The 24630-nt window shown below is 41.4% G+C and overlaps 1 protein-coding gene across 1 annotated transcript in view; it reads left to right on the top strand.

Annotated features, from left to right (window-relative positions):
- The window catches only part of nf1a (neurofibromin 1a), a 117396-nt gene that overhangs the window by 87277 nt on the left and 5489 nt on the right, over positions 1-24630 (top strand). Inside the window, exons 26-45 of the mRNA XM_079673791.1 lie at positions 4341-4773; positions 4878-5218; positions 5341-5543; positions 9358-9551; positions 9631-9771; positions 12407-12686; positions 13392-13606; positions 13778-13839; positions 13923-14064; positions 14360-14461; positions 14805-14945; positions 17576-17702; positions 17822-17953; positions 18121-18256; positions 19527-19687; positions 19791-19913; positions 19996-20114; positions 20195-20295; positions 23618-23760; positions 23990-24036. Of these exons, the coding sequence (XP_079529917.1) occupies positions 4341-4773; positions 4878-5218; positions 5341-5543; positions 9358-9551; positions 9631-9771; positions 12407-12686; positions 13392-13606; positions 13778-13839; positions 13923-14064; positions 14360-14461; positions 14805-14945; positions 17576-17702; positions 17822-17953; positions 18121-18256; positions 19527-19687; positions 19791-19913; positions 19996-20114; positions 20195-20295; positions 23618-23760; positions 23990-24036 (3343 nt within the window). The remainder of the gene's footprint in view (positions 1-4340; positions 4774-4877; positions 5219-5340; positions 5544-9357; positions 9552-9630; positions 9772-12406; positions 12687-13391; positions 13607-13777; positions 13840-13922; positions 14065-14359; positions 14462-14804; positions 14946-17575; positions 17703-17821; positions 17954-18120; positions 18257-19526; positions 19688-19790; positions 19914-19995; positions 20115-20194; positions 20296-23617; positions 23761-23989; positions 24037-24630) is intronic.

Here is a 24630-nt window from a genome sequence, read left to right as displayed (position 1 = left end):
GCTCCAACGCACTTTATTTGTGATAAGTATCACTAAGTTGTCATGGTGTAAATATATACAAGGTGTCTGAATAGATCTTTTAATCTTGGCTCTGTTTCAATTCACTTCTCTGTAGACACTTTTCCCCTATTTTTTAGCTCCGGCAACAACCCAGGTGCTCCAGATATATGTTGGACCTGAGGCAACATTTAAGACATTACATTATAATTCAGATGATTAAAATGTACTTACCAATGAATTTACACAGATGAGCTCTGTAACCCGTTAGCCGTGTTGCTCCAGGATGTTATCAATTGAAATGGTTATAGGATAATATGGTGTTGCCAGTAGGCAGGATGGCCTTGAATGAAAAAAGGAACTAAGGGCATGACACCCTCCTCTACTCAAACGCTGACTGATTCTTGCCTCACTTACAGGAAGTGTGACATTTGAAACTGTTTCCTTTATTCTTAGTCTGATGTGCTGTACATGACTTTTGTTCATGTTCGACACCAAAGCCTGTTTTTTGTTTGAAATTACCAGAATAATATTTCATATTAATCTGCTACGTGGTACCTTAAATGTTCTCCCCAAAAATTACATTTACACATGTGCTATACCTTATGGCCTGATTGCACATGCTATTTATGTACTTTCAACCGTTATATTCACCAAATTCATACAGACCCATTTATTCTCATGAGTCATCAATCATGGTGACCAGAACAATGGATGCATTTCCACATTCAGGATCAATGTACCAGAGTAGGGATTTCAGATGCATGACCCACTTTTAAAAAGTGACTTGATCTATAAAGTCTTTATGTTTTTATGGTGTTATCAAAGCCATTAAGTTGGCAGCATTAACCCGTGCATGTCCAATAATGTTGTAGACAAAGAAACCAATAAAGCTAGGTTAATGCTCGCTGTAATGTTCCCGGCCGATGGTGCACTTAAAGCGCCCAGATGTGCCCAGATGTTAATTGTCCATTAGTTGTGCACTTCCAAATTATTGTAACAAGTATATGAAATGCTGATAAAAGCGTATCACTTAAATGTATAAGATAAGTTATTAGTAACAGAGTTGCAGCAATTGCATTGGCCTATTCAAATTCACATTTTTGTTTAAAGGGGACCTATCATGCAAAATGCACTTTTGTACGTCTTTTCTACATGAATATGTAAGCAGCGAAGAAGACTTCCCGCATGGTTGCCCTTCTGTTTATTCTCCGCTGTGGCTCTTTTTCTCCCTCCCCGAGGCAAGCGTTTGCGCCTCCTCCTTTAAAACAAATGAATAATGACTCTATATAATCATATGTAAGGGATAATGTGGCAGGAACTGCTGCGATAGTGTTTTTGAGGAGCTTTTTTATTACAGATTTGAAAACATCGTTGCTTGCTTTAAAAGTAGCACAATTCAATATGTCAAACCTTGGAAAGTATCTAGATATCCCTGCCCTAATGCCAAAGTAACTGGCAACTGAATATGTGTCGCCGTTTGATGTCTATGTCTGGACCGCTGCGTAAAAAGGAGGGTTTCTGCCCCGTTACTTCTCTTCTTACTTCTATAAGAATAAAACACGGAGGACGGAGAACTCTTTTTCTCCCCCTCTTCTCCCCGCTGCAGCCCAGCAGCTGATCTCAGAGCACGCTCCCCTCTCCTGCAGGGGGGCCTGGTCAGCTGCAGCTCACAGAATCAGCCCCCTGCAAAAATAGCGCTGGAAAGAGCAAATAGAGCGAAATGAGGCATGGCTAAAATGCAGGATCTGTTTGGTATTTTGAAAAAAAAAACTATATTTATATACTTTATATAGGTATGGCCCTACAATATATTGTTCAAATATAGCATGATAGGTCACCTTTAAGTCTGAGGTGCTGATTCCTCTCTTATAACCAGCACACACACGTCATTTTTAACACTATTTTCAGTGTATAATTTAATTGTATGTTCATACATATCAGAGAAAATATTATTCTATATTGTATATCTGTGTGTAGGCCTATTATAGAGTCAAACATGAATCTATCTAACACTGCATTTATCTAGTTATTTACACAAAACTATGAATGAATTGCTATCTTTTTTCAATAATTAAAATACCTGTGCATTATATAATATATAACATTTGTTCTGCTTCACTACTTCAGTATATACTATCCTACTCATCATTTATTACAATTACGCCTCATAGCTTATTTTTAAATACACATAAAATGAATATTGACGTATTGACTTAAATCACAAATATTGATTTGAAACCGAAGACATTGTGGTGTGCAAAAACCAATTTATTGAAAACCTGAAATAGAACAAGCTCTGTTTCTTATGATCACATGTTACATAAGAACACTACTATTAGAAAGTCTGCAGTACAGGTACAAGAGCATGAACAGCTTAACACACAGAGGAATGTTCAACAAAGATTTGTGAAAACAACCAGGACTTTTAACATATATTGTTCCCAACTTTCTGATCATCATTTGACCTCGTCAAATCTAGGAATAGGATCTCTTTGATACTTTTAAATTGGGTTGATCTATTTGTTGTTCGTTTACCTTCATGTCTGTTTCATAAATTTATTGTGTCCACTCATTTATGTCATAAACCCAAAACAGAGACAAATCAAACTTTTATACAGTAAATGTTGAAGTTACTAAGCGTAGAAAATAAGAAGCATATCAGGTTAAATGTTTAAAAGTTATACAAAACTCATAATCCTTAATAATTAATTAAAAACGTTTCTTGTGTCCGACACTTAGCTGAACGAGATGTCTTCTTTGTATACAGAATTGTAAAACCCCTTAAAGCAATTTAATCATATTGGTCTAGATACTTAAAATGTAATTGACTTGACTTATAAAGTCTTTTTATATACCATTTTAAAAATGGTATAGACATTTTGAAAAGATTCCCATGGAAGCGTCATATGTATACACATTACTATCACTTCGTACTGACCAAATGTCTTCAAAACTTTAGAGCAAAACTTCTAATTACCCAACACTGATATTGAATGTATTGTCAGAATTGTAATCTTCCTGATGGTAATTTAAAAGTAAAACGTTTCCAGTAAGGGTACTATAAACCTGGTATTCTATAAGCCTTGCATTTTACTGAGGTTTAAGTAAAGTTAAGTGAGGAAAATAAACTGGAGAAATAAACGGAGCTGAACTGACTGCTTGCTGCTTGTCTAAATGAAGTGTGGGCCTGGGGATTACCAACATGGGGTTACCTCCTCACACAACAAGGGGCATGTTCTCTAAATCCCTTGGAACCTCCAGACTGGAGTACCTGGAGCTGGTGCTCTGCATCTGACTGGTATTCTCTTGAGGAAGTAAAGCCACTTGTTCTGCCCCAGCCTCTTCGCTTCCCTGCCTCTCTTCCTCCATCTTGCCCTCTTCTTTTATCTCCTCGAGCATGATACTGGAATCACAAGGCCCAACAAGTCCTCCATCCTCCGACTGGACAACATCCCAGTAGCCCGCACCACCGGAGTGTCTTGGGGCATAATGTCGGCGCTGAAAGATGTAGACCTGGCATGCCAATACCACAACAGCCACTAGCAGGCAGACAATCAGCCCCCCTGCTGAACCTATAGCAATCAGACCCATCTCTGTGTCGATCAGGCAGTCGGCACGGGTGCCATTCATGTCGATTTCAGGTGGGTTTGTGTGGCCATTGGTAGCGAGGCTGGGCTCCACAGCAGTGGTCAAGCTGCTTTCTTGGCTTTCTGTTGCGTGCAGATTTGGCTGCGTGGTTGAAAGGTCTTGGTTTGCATCGGTAGGGCAGAGCAGCAGCTGGCTGAGCAGTAGAAACAGCCAGAGAGAGGTTTTGGTGCCTTCCATTGTGCTGGGAAATTAAAAGAAGATATGTTTCCCAACATTCACAATATGCGCCTTACTGTTTTAAGGTGAATGCAAAGGGACTGAATCATTGTTACTTCTTACATAATGTCATTGCAAAGAATTCAGACAAGAAATAATTGTTTTAAATCATTTAAAAAATATGATATTGTATCGTCAATACTTACTTGGAGTAGTCTTATGTGAAGGTCTTGTTGAGAGATGGTTTGAGACGGCAGTAGCTGACAGACTCTTGATAAGCTCTGAACTCACTTCCTGACCCTCTCTCTGGGTCTTTTCTGGTCAGGTTATTTTGGTGCCTCGTTCTTTTCACAGATGCTGAAGAGACACAATTGAAATTAAGTTTCATTGGTGTATAATGATTGTGTGAGAGCAATTTTAAGCAAGCTTTTGTGTACATAACCATTCCCCCAAAAATATTTACTAATAATAATTTATTACAAAATGCCTGACCTTGAACTGTTTTGACTGAGTTTTTTTTATTCTCCTTTCTTTAGGTTCAAAACAGGCCAGATCAATGGGGACCTGCTCATCTACCATGTCCTCCTCACTCTCAAACCCTACTACGCTAAACCCTACGAGATAGTTGTAGATTTGACCCATGTAGGACCCAGCAATCGTTTCAAGACCGACTTCCTGTCCAAGTGGTTCGTGGTCTTTCCCGGCTTTGCCTATGAGAATGTAGCAGCTGTCTATGTGTACAACTGCAACACCTGGGTGAGGGAGTACACAAAGTACCATGAGCGGCTACTGACAGGCCTGAAGGGCAGCAAGCGGCTCCAGTTCATCGACTCTCCAGCTAAACTGGCCGAGCACATTGAACCAGACCAACAGAAGCTGCCTGCGGCCACGCTGACCCTGGAGGAAGACCTTAAAGTGTTCCATAATGCCCTCAAGTTGGCCCATAAAGACACAAAGGTCTCAATAAAGGTGAGGATATTTCTAGCAATAAGACTGAAAAAATCGGTTTGTACAATCAGTTGAAATTTGAGCATTGGGTTTTCTTTAACTACATATGTTTTCTTGCTGATCAGGTTGGCTCGACAGCGGTTCAAGTGACCTCAGCCGAGCGGACCCGTGTTCTCGGCCAGCCTGTCTTCCTCAACGACGTCTACTACGCCTCAGAGATTGAGGAGATTTGCCTGGTGGACGAGAGCCAGTTCACCCTCACCATGGCCAACCAGGGCACGCCGCTCACATTCATGCACCAGGAATGTGATGCCATCGTCCAGTCCATCATCCACATTAGGACACGATGGGAGCTGTCACAGCCTGACTCCATCCCACAGCACACAAAGATTCGACCAAAAGATGTTCCTGGTACTCTGCTTAACATCGCCCTTCTGAACCTTGGCAGTTCAGACCCCAGTCTCAGGTTAGTATTGCAAGCAATGCAGAGTAATTCTAGAGTTTTGTGAGGAGTTACCTCACCAGCTTTATAGAAAAAAATGAATTCTCTTAAAAAGGTTTAACACCTCTGACTTGTTGTTCATCCAGGTCTGCGGCTTACAATCTACTGTGTGCTTTGACCTGCACATTCAACCTAAAGATAGAGGGCCAGCTGCTGGAGACCTCAGGCCTCTGCATCCCGGCCAACAACACCCTCTTCATTGTCTCCATCAGCAAGACTCTGGCTGCCAATGAGCCCCATCTAACGCTGGAGTTTCTGGAGGAGTGCATCTCAGGCTTCAGCAAGTCAAGTAGGTCCACCTAAAGCAGCTGCTGGAGGACATACAGCCGGTCAACTGTTTGACTATTATCAAAACAATCTTGAGATCATATGGGTTTCTGAACTTTTACTTTTCAATACAAGCATAAAAATATTGATGTTATATTAAACTAGAAAAATTCAAAATCCATCTGTCCCGACCATTTAAAGTCCATGTAATGTCCAAAATAAAAGTTATTCTGTGTTAATAAATCGCTTCATCACTTTCCACTGTTTCATTTGACATATCAACATCAATGATTCTTTCCATAAATACCCCCCAAATAACATGAAATGTGTGCCACTTTCCCGTGTTATTCCGCTCCGGTAGCGAAAAGCTTGCCAGCCATTAACCCAGCTGTGTGACGTCACACGTGGCAAACACCAGCCTCGTCTGGATTGTTTGTTTTGTATCCTTCCGCTATTTTCGCTCAACATATGTGTAACCGGACCTCGCTAAACTTTTTTTATCTAACAATTCATGATGGGGAAGCGATTTGTAGTTGTGAGCTGTGAATGTTTCCTGATTGCTATAAACATTGATCATGGGTGCTGGAAGATTGTGCACAAAACTCGGGTCAGAATTAAGTTACTACAGGTGTTATGCCAGCTTGAGCTAAATGTCACCAGAGTACAGTGAACTTGCCTAGTGACTGAAATATATAAAAGTTGAAGTGAAATAAGTAAGGCCAAAAATGAATTACGTCTGAATATCTTTATTATTTTTACCACTTTTAATTATTTGTGGGCTCGCACATATACCAAAATAGACTAATGTACACTGCAATAAAGATAAAATGTTACAAGTGAAAAATTAACAAAAGAACCCTTTTTTATTTATCAAACAGTAAATTAATACAATCTTACAAATTTGTGATTTGGAAAATGTTGTTATATTTACATGTTTCTTTGGAAAAATAATATTGTAAATTATGTACTTTGTAAATTATTTACATCATGCGAAAGCATTTTAACCAGTTCAGCTGCATGACTTATGTCAAATTACAGATTTGGCCATTGAAATCCCTGATAGCGGCCTCCCGGCTCAGGGTAAGTCTTCCGTATCTCGGTTACAGCACATGCAGCGGGACTCTGATTTTTGGGCCGAGTAGGCCTACACCCCAGCACCAACGTACAAACTGTCGATAAGCTGTATATCGATACTTCCTAATGAAAAAAAAGTATACAGATTATAAATATATTTGGAGAAAAATAAAATGTTATGTAGTAGCCTACTATTATGTAGCAATGGTTACAAATTGGCTTATAACATGATATTTGTATTTTAGTTGTACAAAATAAATATGAGGTTATACATGACTGCTTGACAGAATCATAGACCTCTTATATATTTCCTCACATGTGTAGTTGTTTCTTTTCTCAAGCATACATTGAACTTGCATACACAGAAAAAATAAAAGCCAAGCTGTTTTTGACTGCTTGAAATAGTTTAATGGTATCTTTAAAAGTGTACCATATCTGTAGCGACTAAAAGTATTATATGAAAGCAAAGCTGCAATAGGCAGTTGGGTCAATCAATATTTACTTACTGGTGTAGTGGGCCATCAACTGCTCTGTGTTGTTGTTTGTATTGAAGATACGCTATTTTCAGTGTCCAAACACTGAGACAGCCTTCTCTAAAGCCTGGGTGGCTAATAATGCACCTTGGTTTCTCGTCGGTGTCTTCTATCTGGCAGAGTCCTGCACGGGTCTGATTTTCAAGACCCGCTCCCGCCCCGCACCCGTGACGTGCAGTACCGAACCCGCCCCGCTACCCGCACATATTGCCAATTAGTCCCGCAACCCGACCCGACCCGCCGGCACATGATCCGCAACCCGACCCGAACCCGCATATATATAAGCAGTGACAACGTGCAATTATTAACACACGCAGTTGCATATTTGGCTCAAAAAGCCTGGGATGTTGTTTATTTTCTCCATCTAGGATGACACCAAAAGCCTCCCAGACGTTGGATTTTGCTCTTGAGGAAGAGTTATTGAAAATGCTGTATTCTCCGCTATAGAGAGTTTCACCTCAGCCATTCAGAATGTGGTGCGCTCAGCAGCAGATAGATGCACTGCAGAGGTTATGATTATGCTCGGTACCGCGGAGGAGAGGTCTGAGGATTTAAACATTAAACTAAATTATTATTGTTTAAATATATTTATTATGCAACACCCGCAACCGGACCCGCATCATCTTTGTTTTACCCAGAAGTGAACCCGGAAAAAAGCGTTTGAAAAAATACCACCCGCAAATCACCTTTTTTGCGGGTCACCCGTCGGGTACCCGCGGATACCCGACCCGATGCAGGACTCTGCTATCTGGTCAGTAGGTTGCAAACTGTCTATTTGTTCCATCACCTGCCAGATCTCTCTGCAGCATACACATTCATCTGCAGTGGGCATGCTTTCACAGCATTGACATGTACACCTGAATATTGTACATAACATTAAAAAACAAAACAATATCTGCCGGACGTGTGAGGAACAGATGACAAATTAAGATCGACATTTAGTGCAGGTCAAACTAAATAAAACAGAATTTACCATTCAGTATTGCCGACTCGAGTCTCGCCGGCTGCGGAATCCGCTTCTCTTTCACAAGTTTCTGCCTCGTTGTTCGATTGCTGGGCAGGAGGCTCGTACTTATAAGGCAAAATGCCTTGAAGTGAAAGGCTAGCTGGTTCACTCTCTACTTCTGTAACTGAATCCAGATAACCCACTGAATCTGAGCTTGAATGATCGCTGTCGCTGTCGCTGTCTGAAGTTATCGCGTTGCTTGCCATTTGGACTGATTTGATCAAATGGCAATGTTTGCCACGTGTGACGTCACCGCTCGTTCGGGAGTGATCGGGGGCGTACTCGGCAAACTTCGGAACCAACATCGGTTTTTAACGTATATGTCATTTAATTATGACGAAACTTTAAACATTTTTATTTATTTTTATTCTGGTGATATCTAAACTACATGTTAAAAAACACCTGTGTTAGATGCATTACATGGCCTTTAATGGTTAGGAGCAGAGGTCGCGTTAACCGAATATTTTCCGTCTATTTTTTAACAATGACGGAAAGACATTTTTGACAGATTAGAACAAACTCGGAACAGCGCCAAAGTTTCCCCCGCAGCGAGGCTCCGGTGTTATGCCGTGTTATGCATGCCCGCCAAATTATACCTTTTCCAAACCTAACTTTGCAGTACAAATCATTGAAATGTCTGAGTTTTGGCTTTACGCTGTGCGCGCACCCGCGAGATGCAGTGGGCATGCATAAAACGGCGCTAACAGTTCACGAGCGTTGACAGTTCACGAGCGTTGACAGTTCACGAGCGTTGACAGTTTACGAGCGTGCCCCCCCCCCCCCGTCAGAGTTGTATAAAGGCCGACGGGTAATACTGGATTTTGAAGGGGATTTTGACGATCCTGTCCGTCAAAATGACGGGCAGCGAAAAAGTCTAGGGCAACCTCTGGTTAGGAGACTCAAAAGTATGAAAGGTTAGGTAACATTTTGGCAATGGAAAAACTGGCATGGGCTTAAGATTTCTGAATGAAATGGGTTCCATAAGTACCCACCAGCCTCCGCTTTAAAGATACAGTATGCCCATTTTATGCTAATCCCATGCACTTTGGGGTAATATAAATGTGTTTCCATCTAATTGCCGAAAAACGCATTTCTGCATTAAGACTTTTAAGATTGTGTTCCCTAAGGCCTCATCCTCATTTGGAGTAAAGTTCATTTTATCATGAAAAGTGAGTACCATGTGTTAATAATAAAGTGTATTGATAAGTGTTGTCCTGTTGCAGGCATTGAGCTGAAGCATCTCTGCCTGGAGTACATGACACCCTGGCTGCTCAACCTCGTCCGTTTCTGTAAGCACAATGACGACGCCAAGCGCCAGCGCGTCACCGCCATTTTGGACAAACTCATCACCATGACGATCAATGAGAAACAGATGTATCCCTCTATCCAGGCTAAAATATGGGGCAGCCTGGGCCAGGTGACTCCCTAACCCTTACAGTCTAATAAAGAAAAATGTATTGAGGACCTGGCATTTAACCTTCTCATTGTGTCTCTAGATAACCGACCTGCTGGATGTGGTGTTGGACAGCTTTATTAAAACAAGTGCCACAGGAGGCCTAGGCTCCATCAAAGCAGAGGTCATGGCTGATACTGCAGTGGCCCTCGCTTCAGGAAATGTCAAATTGGTCTCAAGCAAGGTGAGCTAACACTTTCTGTAATATTGTCTGCAAAGTTACCTGTGGCCAGCACGTAGATAGAATTTGTTTACTGAAGTCTAAAGATCCTTAACATCCTCTTAGGCAACAATACCTCAAAAAGCACGTCATGTTATTGTCAACTTCTACTAAAATCTGATCAATCTTCATGGTCATGCTTGGTTTTTAGGCAACTGATCAGGGAAGTGTGTTTGTAGGGTGACTGTGGCTGCGAAGTCTCATCCTTGTTTGTAAAAAGAACAAAGATGGGTCTGGTCATGGGTGTACTGTGGGAACAGGGGGGGCTGAGCACAGAGCCTTGGGGTGCTCCAGGTTTCAACACTAAAGTGGGGGTGTGACACCAATCAGAAGTATTTCGTTTTTTATGATAAAGTTGGCCAGACTTTGATATTAGAACTATCCCAGCCAATATTTCACTGAACTTTAAAGAAAAGAGCACAGTAAGCAGTGGATACAGAAAATGACTGATGCTCATAATGAGCAATTCTGTTCGAACAACCTGTAAAATCTTACCTAGCAAGCTCTGGCCTTAACTTTGTGATAATTATGCAAAATGTAGGCAAGAAATCTGATCCAGGTTATGTTACTCCAAAGTACAAGGTAATGAAGATAAAGAAATTCAGTGTGAAGATTAAACACCCACAAAAAGCTTTAAGGGGAGTGACAATATCCTGATGTTGCTTAATAAAATTGGAAAAATAGACAACCGCTGCATATAGTCCATGGAACAATGTACTTTTGGAGCGACAAAACCAAACACTAACTGACATTATTGTTAAAGTGAAGAAAAGTGACAGTTACAATATTAAACTGGATGGGACTCCTATAGCAAAGAAGCATTGCACAGTGGAACCAAAGTGTATGTGACATCTTATTTGACTTTTTGCAAGACACTCACTGCAGCTTAAGTTAATAAAAGTAAATGTTTTTCCCCTGTTTTTATCTCAGAGTGCATGTGAATGCTCCATTAAAAAAACTATACAAATCTTCAGACAACCTTGCAGGGTCTAAGTTTAACATCCAACAATGCATACACATACCACTATTCTCATCTGCTCTATTATTGTTCATCACAACATTTTAGACGGCATACTAGTAACATTAAATGTTTTGTGATGTCACATTACTTTGAATAACACTTCTTGAATAACAAAAAAGGTTCCAAAACTGGTGCATCACAGCATGACATGGTTGTACAAATCATATCCAAATGCAAAGATGAATGAATTCAACACTTATTAGAGGTTTAGTTTCTGTTGACGCTGTTGCTAGAAATCAGCATTCAATGTAAAGAATACTTACTTACTAAGGCAAGAAATGAGTCCAATGCTGTGAATCCCTCCTGACTTGGAGTATTCAAACTCATTTACTCAATATCCATCAGCTGTGGGCTCTAGATCCAAACAACAACATACAGCAGCAGACACAATAGCAAAGGCAGGCCCCGGCTCCTATTATGGCAGACTCCAGCCCTGCACTGAATAGCGGCCATTGTGAGGAGTTATGACGAAGAAAAGCCACTCGGTGTTGAAGTGAAAGTGCAGTTCTCCTTAGTGTTTTTGAGTTGTTTTACCAAAGATTTGTTGCTGAATTTAAGAACTTCAACATTGAAAATTGTAAATCGTTGAGGGATTATACATCATTTTTTATACTGGTGTGATACTAACGATTACTGTCTGATGTCATGGCAGGACAGCGTACTGAGCACAATGAAGCCTTGTCTGCTGTTCTTGAACTCTGTGTCACCCAAGACTTGAATATATGCCATGTCGTATTTAGTTGCAACCAAAGCCATATTGTCATAAGCATCCGCTCCATATCTAGAAATACATGCACAGTGTAAACCGTGGGCTTACCTAGCTTTGAGTGTAGTACATTGATCAAGAAATCAAGTTCAAGTTTGCATTGTAGTGAAAGAAACCTAACAGGGTGATTAGGTTATGAATTACACGATTACTTACTCCACAAATCCATATTTAACACAATATATTCATTAAAACATGATTGTTTTGATTAAAAGTTATCGTGTTTTTATTTTCTTTACTGAGGAAAGCTTAGCCGTAATGAATCCATAGTCTTGTGCTCTCCAAAAATATGAAATATAATATTCAAAAACTGTGTTTTCTGATGGCGGAAAATTCATGTGTTTTGTCAATGTTAAATTAACCGGACCCTTTCTGTGGATCGATACGACTACATCTGGTCCCTTGATCAGAGCATCCTTGGCATCAGTCATCTATCCCTAGCAGCGTTGGCCAATCGGCAAAGAGCAGTTTTATGTCGTATGTATGTCTAGCTAACTAGGGGATATGGGTGTGTATCATTATTTTAAGAGCTTAGTTTTTTATGCGCCATAAAAATGTATACTAATTCATGGCACTACACGTTATGTTTAAGTTCAATATTCATCAGTTTTAGACATTTATAGTAAGGGGGTCCCTGCTCTGTCTTTCTTTAAATTGAGGTGTTCTTAAACTGAAAATAATCGAAGACCCCTGAAATAAAGGAACTACTAGGGCGAGTAATGTCTCTTTTTCCCATCAGACATTGTTATTATGAAATTGAAATGGAAAGTTTGTCTGCATTGTTCCAATGTTGGAATTATTCTTCGTGGCAGGTGATTGGTCGGATGTGTAAGATCATTGACAAGACGTGCCTGTCACCGACGCCCACTCTGGAGCAGCACCTGATGTGGGACGACATCGCCATCCTGGCACGCTACATGCTCATGCTGTCCTTCAACAACTCTCTGGATGTGGCGGCCCACCTGCCCTACCTGTTCCACGTGGTGACCCTGCTGGTAGCCACGGGGCCGCTCTCTCTGAGGGCCTCCACCCACGGTTTGGTCATCAACATCATCCACTCCCTCTGCACCTGCTCGCAGCTCAACTTCAGCGGTGAGGACTAGCTCAGTGATTTGGTCGGCAGCCTGAGGTTGCAGTAAGGATAACGCTTTACGCTGATCGTCAATAATAAATCAGAATCAGAAAGCATTTATCTGTCCCACAGCCGGGTATTCACAGCGCTACAACAGCAGTCCAGATGAGATGAGAAAAATAAAGATCCGATCTTATGGGACAATAACAGCTACATTCTGAAACATCCGTAACGTTTTTATTAACAGCTTATTGATACATACATTCAAACTATTTATATTCTTATCATTATGATTACCAAAGACTAGTAAATCATAATTATTATTGATTTTACAAACCAATTATTAACCATATACAGTTTCACGAAAATCTATGTTGTGACCTGATTTCATTTTAAATGATTTGTTTATCTTAACAAATTCTTAACTACTTTTACATAGGTAGTAAACTTTACTTTTAATATTAAGTTAACATTTTGAATTATAATGGCATCGTAAAGTTTGATTTACTAGCAATTAACCTTTTCTTTATGTTCAATATGTCTTTTTGTGTATCAGTTGTAAGATGATACAATACAAAGACTTACACTTAAGACAAACATTCAAAAAAACAAACGATTTGTTAAACAATCTTGCAGTGCATGGGAAAAGTGTGTCACAGAGCAAAGAAGCTAGGACTTCTCGAGGCAGAACTAATCTCTTATGTTGTTGTGTTCTGTGATTTCAGAGGAGACGAAGCAGGTTTTGAGGCTGAGCCTGACCGAGTTCTCCCTGCCCAAGTTCTACCTGCTGTTCGGCATCAGCAAAGTGAAGTCCGCCGCCGTCATTGCCTTCCGCTCCAGCTACAGAGACCGGTCCTTCTCTCCAGGGTCCTACGAGAGGGAGACGTTCGCCCTGTCTTCCCTGGAGACCGTCACAGAGGCCCTACTGGAGATCATGGAGGTCAGTAGTTTGTCACTCCACTGCACCACAAATGCATTTATTCCATGAATGAAATGCTAAAGATCCAAGAAAGTTTTTTTTCAGACTGTTTATTCAGATTCATAATATAGTCAAAGTGTTGCTTAATCTCTCAGTGTCTTTCAGTCTTTTTCCTCTGTGTTTGTGTCCTAGGCTTGTATGAGGGACATCCCAGCCTGCAAGTGGTTAGACCAGTGGACAGAGCTTGCACAGAAGTATGCACCGCCTCCATTTGATTTCATCAATGCTAATAAGCCTGTCGTGCAGCGTTCAACAAATGCCTGTTTTTGTATTCCAGGTTCGCATTCCAGTACAACCCCTCCCTCCAGCCCAGAGCGCTGGTGGTGTTCGGCTGCATCAGTAAGAGGGTGAGCCACGGCCAGATCAAGCAGATCATCCGGATCCTCAGCAAGGCCAGCCCTCTGCTCAGCATCGACCGGGTGAGAGCGCAAATCCACTCATAAACCCTTTTGAACCACGGTTTTCTAGGGCATATTCGGAAAAACATTTTGTGTTTTTACTGTTGTGGAACTTAAAAATACAAATCAAGTACATTTACATTGAAGTTATTGTGAGGGAAAACAAGTAAGATACCAAAAGTAAAGATTTAATATATGATGGAATAATTTGTATTAGCAGATAGATATCATCACGAATAAATACCAAAATTACTTTTTTTTTTAATGACTTTCTACGTCTCTCTCCTCTTTTCTTTAAATTCTCTCGTCGTCACAGGGTCTGGAGAGCTGTCTGAAGGGGCCGGACAATTACAACAGCCAAGTATTAATAGAAGCCACAGTCATCGCTCTGACCAAGCTGCAGCCTCTCCTCAGCAAGGTACGACCCAGCATACCCCCCCTCCCCCCTGCAGCCACAGTACAGAGCCCCCACTCTCTTTCAATACTAATGAAAGTTTGAAAATGAAAGCGAATAAGACACCACAGGAAGCACAGACTCTATGTTTAGCAGTTTCCTTTTTAAGTTTTCACCTCTGTAATGTTTCATCAGAGTTCGTGGTTAGTTTGTATGACCCCACCCCGCCTTAGAAGAGAAGAAGATGTCACATTCATTATTCACTGTAAGGTGGAACAAAGGTTTCAGCTATCTTAAGTGTAGCATGCTAGGCTAAATTAAATATCAAGACATCAATAATCAACACCCCCCTGTGTGCGTTTTGTAGGAGTCTCCCATGCACAAAGCTCTGTTCTGGGTGGCGGTAGCTGTGCTGCAGCTGGATGAAGTCAACCTGTACTCTGCTGGCACTGCCCTGATGGAGCAGAACCTCCACACTCTGGACACCATGCGCATCTTCAACGACAAGGTCACACACACACACACACACACACACACACACACACACACACACACACACACACACACACACACACACACACACACACACACACACACACACACACACACAGGGTCTCTTCTCACAGTCTGAATGTGTGTAAACTAAAAGCTAACCATTACCGTAATTTTCGGACTATAAGCCGCGCCTTTTTTCCCATTTTTCGACGCTGCGGCTTATATAACGGTGCGGCTAATCTATGGATTTTTACAGCTAACGTCCACCACCTTTAACTCTATGGGCTCTATGGCCGGTCCGCGGACCCGCACCTTTCAGCGGCGGGTTCCAGCAGGAAAAGCTAGAGGCCGGAAAAGAGTGAGACAGGTAGCGCGCAAAAGTAAAAGTGGAACCGAGAGTGGTACGAGAGACAGAACGAGAGCAAGACAGACAGACATTACGAGAGCGAGACAGTTTGTCCCCGTACCACTGGTTGAAAACCGCTGCTGTAGATCAATGCCGGTACGTGCGCTGGGAGCGCACCGTTTAAGTTTGAAAGTTGAAAAGTTTGTGTGTCTGAAACGCTATGTGATACAGTACCTTTACACAGCACAGTACATGTTCTGTAGCTACTATTGCACTAAATGGTAACACTTGAACACGTTATGCAAATATGCAACTTGTTTGTTGAAATGTTAATAAATGGGAGCTTCCTCAAACAGCCATCTCTTTCCCGACAATCCCCTCTGTGCACGAACCCTTACATATGGTAATTAAACATTAAAACACCTGCGGCTTATAGTCCAGTGCGGCTTATATATGTACACATCATTCAATTTAGCTGCTGCGGCTTATATTCAGGTGCGCCTTATAGTCCGGTACATGTTACTTGTTAGATGCTTTTATCCAAAGCGACTTACTCAATACTGTGGACAATCCCCACAGGAGCAATTTGGGGTGAAGTGTCCCAGGGACACAACGACATGCTGACTGCAGTGGGGTTTGAACCTGTGACCCCCTGATCCCAACACCATCGCACTAGTCCACTGCGCCACACGCCTCCCTAATACATATATGTTATCATAGTATAATACCAATACACAGCTGGATGTATAGCAATATACATGTTACATATTTTAACACTATGTGGACATTTTTACTTTAAGTTATTTTCTTTGTTCATTTTTTCTTCTGTTTTCTTTAAAATGTATTTGTACATTTTACTTCAACTTTATAATGTATATATCAATATTTTTATTTTATTCCATTAAAAAATTTAGCAACTTGAAAATCTTAAATGGAAAAGAAAGAAGCAAACATTGGAATATGTTTGTTTATTTGAAGTTTTGACAGCCATAATGTGAAGTATGTGTAAGTCGGCACACACATATGGGACCTGCTCCATCGAAATCAGTCGCATTGACCCGAAGACACATTTTGAGTTGAATACACTGTTGGAAAGAGGCGATTCCTAGCTTTCTAATGATATCAGGATTGTTGTTGTACTCCAAATATTAAGCGAAATATGTCACATTGTATAATGACTGTCACCGAGTCATCATTTTGAGAAAGTGTGTGTGTGTGTGTGTGTGTGTGTGTGTGTGTGTGTGTGTGTGTGTGTGTGTGTGTGTGTGTGTGTGTGTGTGTGTGTGTGTGTGTGTGTGTGTGTGTGTGTGTGTGTGTGTGTGTGTGTGTGTGTGTGTGTGTGTGTGTGTGTGTGTGTGTGTGTGTGTGTGTGTGTGTGTGTGTGTGTGTGTGTGTGTGTGTGTGTGTGTGTGTGTGTGTGTGTGTGTGTGTGATTTTGCATTTATTTCCCGGGGAAAACACTCACGAGAAACACCGGCTGTTGTTATGCCTGCTGTGACGTTAAGTTACTCCGTTCTCCGCTTGTAATTATTCCGTTACAAGCTTCAAAGTTGTATTTATCATCTGAATTTGCCGAAACAAGTTTAATATTCTGAAAGCCAAGACTTTGTTTAATTGAAATAAGATTTTTAAAAAACTGTAACGGACCCTGCCTTGTTATCTATGATTACTATACGCCTTACATTCATAATTTCAGCCGGAGGGAGGGGGAGCGGGGCTGCGGAAGAGCAGATTGCGAGTGAGAGCTGTCATCTTCCCTTTACAAGCTTCAAAAATGTATTTATCGTGTGATTTTGGAAATAAAAGTTTCCTCTTCTGAAAGCCAAGACTTTGTTTGTTTAAAATCAAACAAAACACCCGAAACCCCGAAAAAATAATCCACGTTTATTTTGAAATGAGCCGTTGCGACTTCCGACTGATTTCGATAGAGCGGGTCACATATAGTCACAAAAACTTAGGTCACAGTGTCAGGAAGCTCATACAGGTCTGCAGCTGCTGCTTCAAAAACACTGATCAGTGTAACTGCATCTCTTGACAGTCTTGACTGCATGCTTTTTATATTAGGTCCATCAAGTGTTGTGAGCTTAGGCCTGAGGTAGGACGTAAACACTAGAAAAAACATGAAAAACTGCTGAGGTGAAAATGTGGTGAGAACTGACTGATTTTTTTTTACTGATTAAGTACCTTAAGATACGTCTCTTAATGTATCTTGACAATGAGTGGATGATGGAATGAGATTTGTTGACATTACCAAACACAGCTTCCTCATTCTCCTCTCCTCTTATTGGCCCATCCAGAGTCCAGAGGAAGTGTTCATGGAGATCCGGCGTCCTTTAGAATGGCACTGCAAGCAGATGGACCATTTTGTGGGCCTCAACTTCAGTGCAAACTTCAACTTTGCACTGGTGGGCCACCTACTCAAAGGTAAAGAGAAAACTTCTGCTGATAGACATCAGCTTTGTTTTAATTAAATGGTATCTTCCACAGGTTTGCATCAGTGTTTTGTTAATGACGGCCTGTTTGTGTCTTTCTTGTGTCTCTAGGCTACAGACACCCTTCCGCCACCACAGTAGCAAGGACTGTGAGAATCCTGCACACACTTCTCGCTCTGATCAGCAAACATCTGAAATGTGACAAGTTTGAGGTTAACACTCAGAGTGTGGCCTATCTGGCTGGTACGTAACACACTAGGAGACATTTACACAACTTCCAACACTATCCTGCTCCTGCCCATAGCACCAATATTATGTCATGGAAGAAATATGATCAAAAGTTAACTATAAAACAACATTTTGGCTTTGGTTGCTGCTTGAGCCCCATCATCTCTCCTGGTTGTCTGCAGCCCTGCTCACTGTATCTGAGGAGGTCCGGAGTCGCTGCAGCCTCAAACACAGGAAGTCCCTCCTGATTTCTGACCTTTCCATGGACCCGGTCCCCATGGAAACATACACAAGTCACATCAATGATCCTAGCTGCAGGTGAGCAGAACAGAGGACAACTTGTCTGATCCAGCGACAACAAAATGCAGCCCAACAGGCACACTATGAAACAAACTCAATTAAAATGCAGATGACCCTAAGTTTAACCCTTTCCTAATTTCTTTTCTGAAGTCTTCCAGTGGGTTTAGTTGTTTTTTTTATCCATTTGACTCGATAGTTCATTTTTGACAGGGGACATATCCTTTAATAACTATATTTTCAGTGCTTGTGAATAACATGCACAAGTGTCTACCAACCTTAAAACTTTAAAATAGGGCTGTCAAGTTAATAACGCGTCAACGCAATTATTTTTTAACGCCACTAATTATTTTACCGTGCGATTAACGCATGTGTATTTGTCCTCGGCCCACCCCGTAGTTTCAGATCCCAAAAGGCTTGACGTTGTTGTTGTTAGTTGGAATGGTGGGAAATTCTAGCGAGAGATATGGATACAAAAAAAGGTGTTTTAAATAGCAAGCCAAGCACACAGCTGATGCTGACAGCCCCGCTCCTGCCGCTCGCTTGCGGCAGACCACTTTTGAAAGTTTGTCGGGGAGACGCCTGGACACGGCGTCTACGAGCAGCAAGCTTTCAACAGCGATAGCTAAATGGGTGGCGGTGGCTTCAGCTTGCAGGACAATTAACATTGTGGAGGACGAGGGACTGTGTGAAATAATTCAGATCGCATCCAACGTGTCGACTGCACATCGCATTATTTTGACCCTAGGTGGGAACTTCAGTCTCATGCTTTGACTGTTAAGAAGACAGAGGAGCGGCATTTCGCCGACAACTGTAAACAGGCTTGTCCGTTTGAGCAACTGGCTCAGTGCAGAGAAGTAGACAGGGTTGTGAGAGAGTGAAGAGAGAGAGAGAGGTTCCAGGTTGTTGTATTGAAAATATTCAGGAGAATATTTGTCATTGTTCAGAGGTTGTTGACAGCCCTACTTTAAAATAAAAAAAATTAAGTAAATTTTTGTGGGCTCCCTCTAATTCAACCATTCATATTTGCTATCCTTCCTTCCAGGGTTATTAAAATATATATCATTTACACATATTTTTCGCAGTCGGAACAGATCTGACTGGGCTTTCTTGGGGCTTACAGAGACAGGAAGTGAATACAGGTTTATTCAGAGAGAATAAAGAAACCTTAAAGCATATAAACATGTTATTTTAAAAATCCTGATGTATGAGCCTGAAATGAGCCCCCTTATACGTCCCCTTTAATAAGTTGTCAGGTTCTGTTCCCTGACTTTTGGTCCATTCTCCTCAGAACTCTGCGTGAGACTCAGCCGTGGACGTCCCCCCAGGTCTCAGAGCGCTACCTCTCAGCCCATCACTACCCTACAGTGGGACAGATCAGCCCCCGAACTCGCAAGTCCATGAGCCTGGACATGGGCCAGCCCTCGCAGGCCAACACAAAGAAGCTCCTGGGTATGACTCTTGTTGTTCATGTTGATCTTTCCTAAAGAGAAGTGTCCATCAGTAAAACCTAAAATCCAGATTGTAAATGTACTTTTGACTGATTGTCTACCAGGCACCAGGAAGAGCTTCGATCATCTCATATCAGACTCTAAAGCACCAAAGAGACCAGAGATGGAGTCGGGTATGACCACCCCTCCCAAGATGAGGCGTGTAGCAGAGAACGACTACGAGATAGGTGAGAGTGCAGCAATCCCTTTTTCCTTTGATACGGTACAGTTTCTGTGAGAAGAAATTCTAAATCCATGTTATTTTTACAGAGACGCAAAGAATTGCAAACTCTCATCTTCGCAAGGTGTCTGTATCAGAGTCCAACGTCCTGCTGGATGAAGAGGTGCTGACCGACCCAAAGATCCAGGCTCTGCTGCTCACTGTGCTGGTGAGGACACATAGAGGACAGTGATTGTGTTTTAAATTATTTTCACGTGTCGATCAATGACTGTTGCTCTGATCTCCCAGGCCACCCAGGTCAAATACACCACTGATGACTTTGACCAGAGAATTCTCTACGAGTACTTGGCCGAAGCTAGCGTCGTCTTCCCAAAGATGTTTCCAGTCGTGTAAGTAGCCAAAAACAATTCCCGAGGTTAGGTTGTACTCTGATGATCGGAGTTAGATTTATTTTGGGCGGGTTCTTTTTAGAGTTTAATGTAGAGGTGGTCCCAGGTTCTTAGGAACTGAAACCAAACAAGGGATGTGATGTAAGTCAAACTCATCTTTAGTCTGATCAGGTGGACTCTGTATGAGTTCTGGTCATGCTGCTGCCCCTGTTGGTGCTCTCGTTCCGCGAGTCTTTACTCGTCCACTTCAGTCTGGATCAGGTTTGGACCACTTTAGACTGGTCTGTAATGTTAGACAAGTCTTAACAAATATACATGACATAACCAGGGTTCGTACGGTCATTGAAAACCTGGAAAAGTCATGGAAATTAAAAATGCAAAAATTCCAGGCCCTGGAAAAGTTATGGAAAACAATATTTTTCCCAAAGTTTTGGAAAAGTCATGGAAATGTAACAAAAGTTGCATCAAATATGATTTACATTTAATCGAATCGCCGAAATAATCTGCGGTTGCGAGCTGCGCATGGTGTTATTTTTTAATATATGAAGCGTGAGCTGTATGCTCGTGTCTTCCTGCCTGTCGGCTGAACTCTGCTGCTCTGCGATGAGGGTCTAACTCCAGCAGCTACATTACCTATGGTGCGTTCGTTAACAGTAACTGTGTGGTCCGGAGTCACTGTGGCACAGACTGGACCGCTGGTGAACAGCTGTTAGAACGGGCCGTTCAGGTGTTCAGAGCAGAGCTTCCTGTCGGAGCGGCAGAGCGTGATGTGCACTGAAACGTTTTTGAGCTAACTAGCTAGCATACATTGTCACTATCTGCTAATGTTAGCTTTTGCCTTCGTTTTCTAATAGTTTTTTTCATAGGCTATAAACAGAGGTTGTATAAGTATAGATATTGTAATAGAGTAAAAGTAGAAGTACTCAGATCTTGTACTTGAGTAAAAGTAGAAGTATTCAGGTCTTGTACTTGAGTGAAAGTAGAAGTACTCAGATCTTGTACTCTAGTAAAGTACCAGAGTGTAGGAATACTCTATCACAGTAAAAGTCCTGCATTCAAAATGTTCCTCAAGTGAAAGTAGAAAAGTATTCTCATCTAAATATAGTGAAAGTAGCGACAGTAAAAGTACTCATTGTGCAGATTGGTCCATTTCAGAATAATATATATGATATTTTTTATAATGATTGATCATGAAAGTGTTCTCAAAGCTGGTAAAGGTGCAGCTAATTTGAATTACTTTGTATACTGCAGGGTAGCTTGTGGATTTACTCCATGTGGAACTAAAGTCTGATTTAACACTTGATTATATTTCACATCATTCATCCACATCTGTAAAGTAACTAAAGGGATTACATAAAATGTACCTCTGAACTGTAGAGGAGAAGAAGAACAAAGTAGCAAAACATTGAAATACTTAAGTAAAGTCAAAAGTATGTCAACATTTTACCCAAATATAGTACTTGAGTTTATGAACTTGGTTACTTTACACCGCTGGCTATAAAGATAGAAAGACTAAGCCTTGCACAGAGGCATGAAAATACATTTTCAAAATGCTCAACAGTGCTGCCAAAATTATAAACTGACTGCTACACAATTGAAAAAAAAAAATTCATCCTAGGTATACCTCAACTATGAGAGACAAAATGAGAAAAAAAACACAAAATCACATTGTCTGATTTTTAAAGATTTTATTTGCAAATGATGGTGGAAAATAAGTATTTGGTCAATAACAAAAGTTCATCTCAATACTTTGTTATATACCCTTTGTTGGCAATGACAGAGGTCAAACGTTTTCTGTAAGTCTTCACAAGGTTTTCACACACTCTTGCTGGTATTTTGGCTCATTCCTCCATGCAGATCTCCTCTAGGGGCTGTCGCTGGGCAACACAGACTTTCAACTCCCTCCAAAGATTTTCTATGGGGTTGAGATCTGGAGACTGGCTAGGCCACTCCAGGACCTTGAAATGCTTCTTACGAAGCCACTCCTTCGTTGCCCGGGCGGTGTGTTTGGGATCATTGTCATGCTGAAAGACCCAGCCACGTTTCATCTTCAATGCCCTTGCTGATGGAAGGAGGTTGTCACTCAAAATCTCACGATACATGGCCCCATTCATTCTTTCCTTTACACGGATCAGTCGTCCTGGTCCCTTTGCAGAAAAACAGTCCCAAAGCATGATGTTTCCACCCCCATGTTTCACAGTAGGTATGGTGTTCTTTGGATGCAACTCAGCATTCTTTCTCCTCCAAACACGTCTAGTTGAGTTTTTACCAAAAAGTTCTATTTTGGTTTCATTTGACCATATGACATTCTCCCAATCCTCTTCTGGATCATCTAAATGCTCTCTAGCAAACTTCAGACGGGCCTGGACATGTACTGGCTTAAGCAAGGGGACACGTCTGGCACTGCAGGATTTGAGTCCCTGGCGGCGTAGTGTGTTACTGATGGTAGCCTTTGTTACTTTGGTCCCAGCTCTCTGCAGGTCATTGACTAGGTCCCCCCGTGTGGTTCTGGGATTTTTGCTCACCGTTCTTGTGATCATTTTGACCCCACGGGGTGAGATCTTGCTTGGAGCCCCAGATCGAGGGAGATTATCAGTGGTCTTGTATGTCTTCCGTTTTCTAATAATTGCTCCAACAGTTGATTTCTTCACACCAAGCTGCTTACCTATTGCAGATTCAGTCTTCCCAGCCTGGTGCAGGTCTACAATTGTGTTTCTGGTGTCCTTTGACAGCTCTTTGGTCTTGGCCCTAGTGGAGTTTGGAGTGTGACTGTTTGAGGTTGTGGACAGGTGTCTTTTATACTTATAACGAGTTCAAACAGGTGCCCTTAATACACTTAACAAGTGGAGGACAGAGGAGGCTCTTAAAGAAGAAGTTACAGTTCTGTGAGAGCCAGAAATCTTGTTTGTTTGTAGGTGACCAAATACTTATTTTCCACCATAATTTGCAAATAAATTCTTAAAAAATCAGACAATGTGATTTTCTGGATTTTTTTCTTCTCATTTTGTCTCTCATAGTTGAGGTATACCTAGGATGAAAATTACAGGCCTCTCATCTTTTTGAGTGGGAGAACTTGCATAATTGGTGGCTGACTAAATACTTTTTTGCCCCACTGTAACTACTAGTAAACCACACTGTCAAAATCTAAACATACTTGTGCTGTTAGAATATGTATAGGTCCAATTGTGTCCAAGCAGCTAACCCCTGCTCAGGCATATAAATATATATATATTTATATATATATATATATATATATATATATATAGAGCAGCGTTCATAGAGATGTCACATTAACGTGTCTGTGTGCACGTCTCCTCCTCAGCCACAACCTGCTGGACTCTAAGATCAACACGGTGCTGTCCATGTGCCAGGACACCAACCTCCTGAACCCGGTCCACGGCATCGTCCAGAGCGTGGTCTACCACGAGGAGTCGCCCCCCCAGTACCAGCCCTCCTACCTACAGAGTAATAAATGCTGACATTTTCACATTCTGCACAGGCCATTCATTTACTTTCGTTATTTGTGCCTTTATTCGAAAGAGGACAGTGTATTGAAATGAGTCTTTTTCCCCACACAGGAAGTGACCTAAGACTGTGACAGTTAATGTAGGTGGATATCAGTGTGTCTTTTTAAGTAAGTGTGCTCACCCTGCCTCCCCTCCTCCCCCTTCTCCCCCCCCCTTTCATTTCACAGGCTTCGGCTTTAATGGACTCTGGAGGTTTGCCGGACCCTTCTCTAAGGTGTGAACGATTATTTTGCTTCTTTTATTTATTTATTATTTTCCCTGAGGCGCCCTTGGCTGCCACGCAGGAGAAATTCAGCTTACTAAGCAATTACTGTGGCTAGGGATGTCCCGATCACCTTTTTTTGCTCCCGATCCGATTCCGATCATTTGATTTTGACAATTTGCCGATACCGATTTTTCCCGATCCGATCTTTATGCAATGCATTAAGAGAAAAAAAAGCATTCAAGTTGTCCCTTAAGGTTATTTTTTTATTTAAATTGGATATTCTATCCAACATGGATATAGCTTCTTTCTTTCACAGCAGCATTGGATCAGTTCAGTTGTGCAGCATTGGATCAAAACAAAATAAAGCTTTCAGTACTCGTTAGCTTGCTGCTACAATTAGACACTGCGCCCTGCCCACTCTGTTGTCAGATTTGAGAGAAATAAGCAACCAGGTCTATGAAAACAAGCCATAAAGAAGCAACACATACATGATGTTCTGTAATTTGAAACCAAAACTAAGGCCTCAGGATGACTTTAAGACTTGAACATGGTCATTTTTGTTTTGTAACATTGAATACAAAATGTAAAAAAAAGTATTTAATA

This window comes from Notothenia rossii, assembly GCF_949606895.1.
Source record: "Notothenia rossii genome assembly, chromosome: 4".
In the NCBI taxonomy this organism is placed as follows: Eukaryota; Metazoa; Chordata; class Actinopteri; order Perciformes; family Nototheniidae; genus Notothenia; species Notothenia rossii.
Note: the sequence above shows the minus strand (reverse complement) of the source record. Positions and strands in the feature narration are given on the sequence as shown.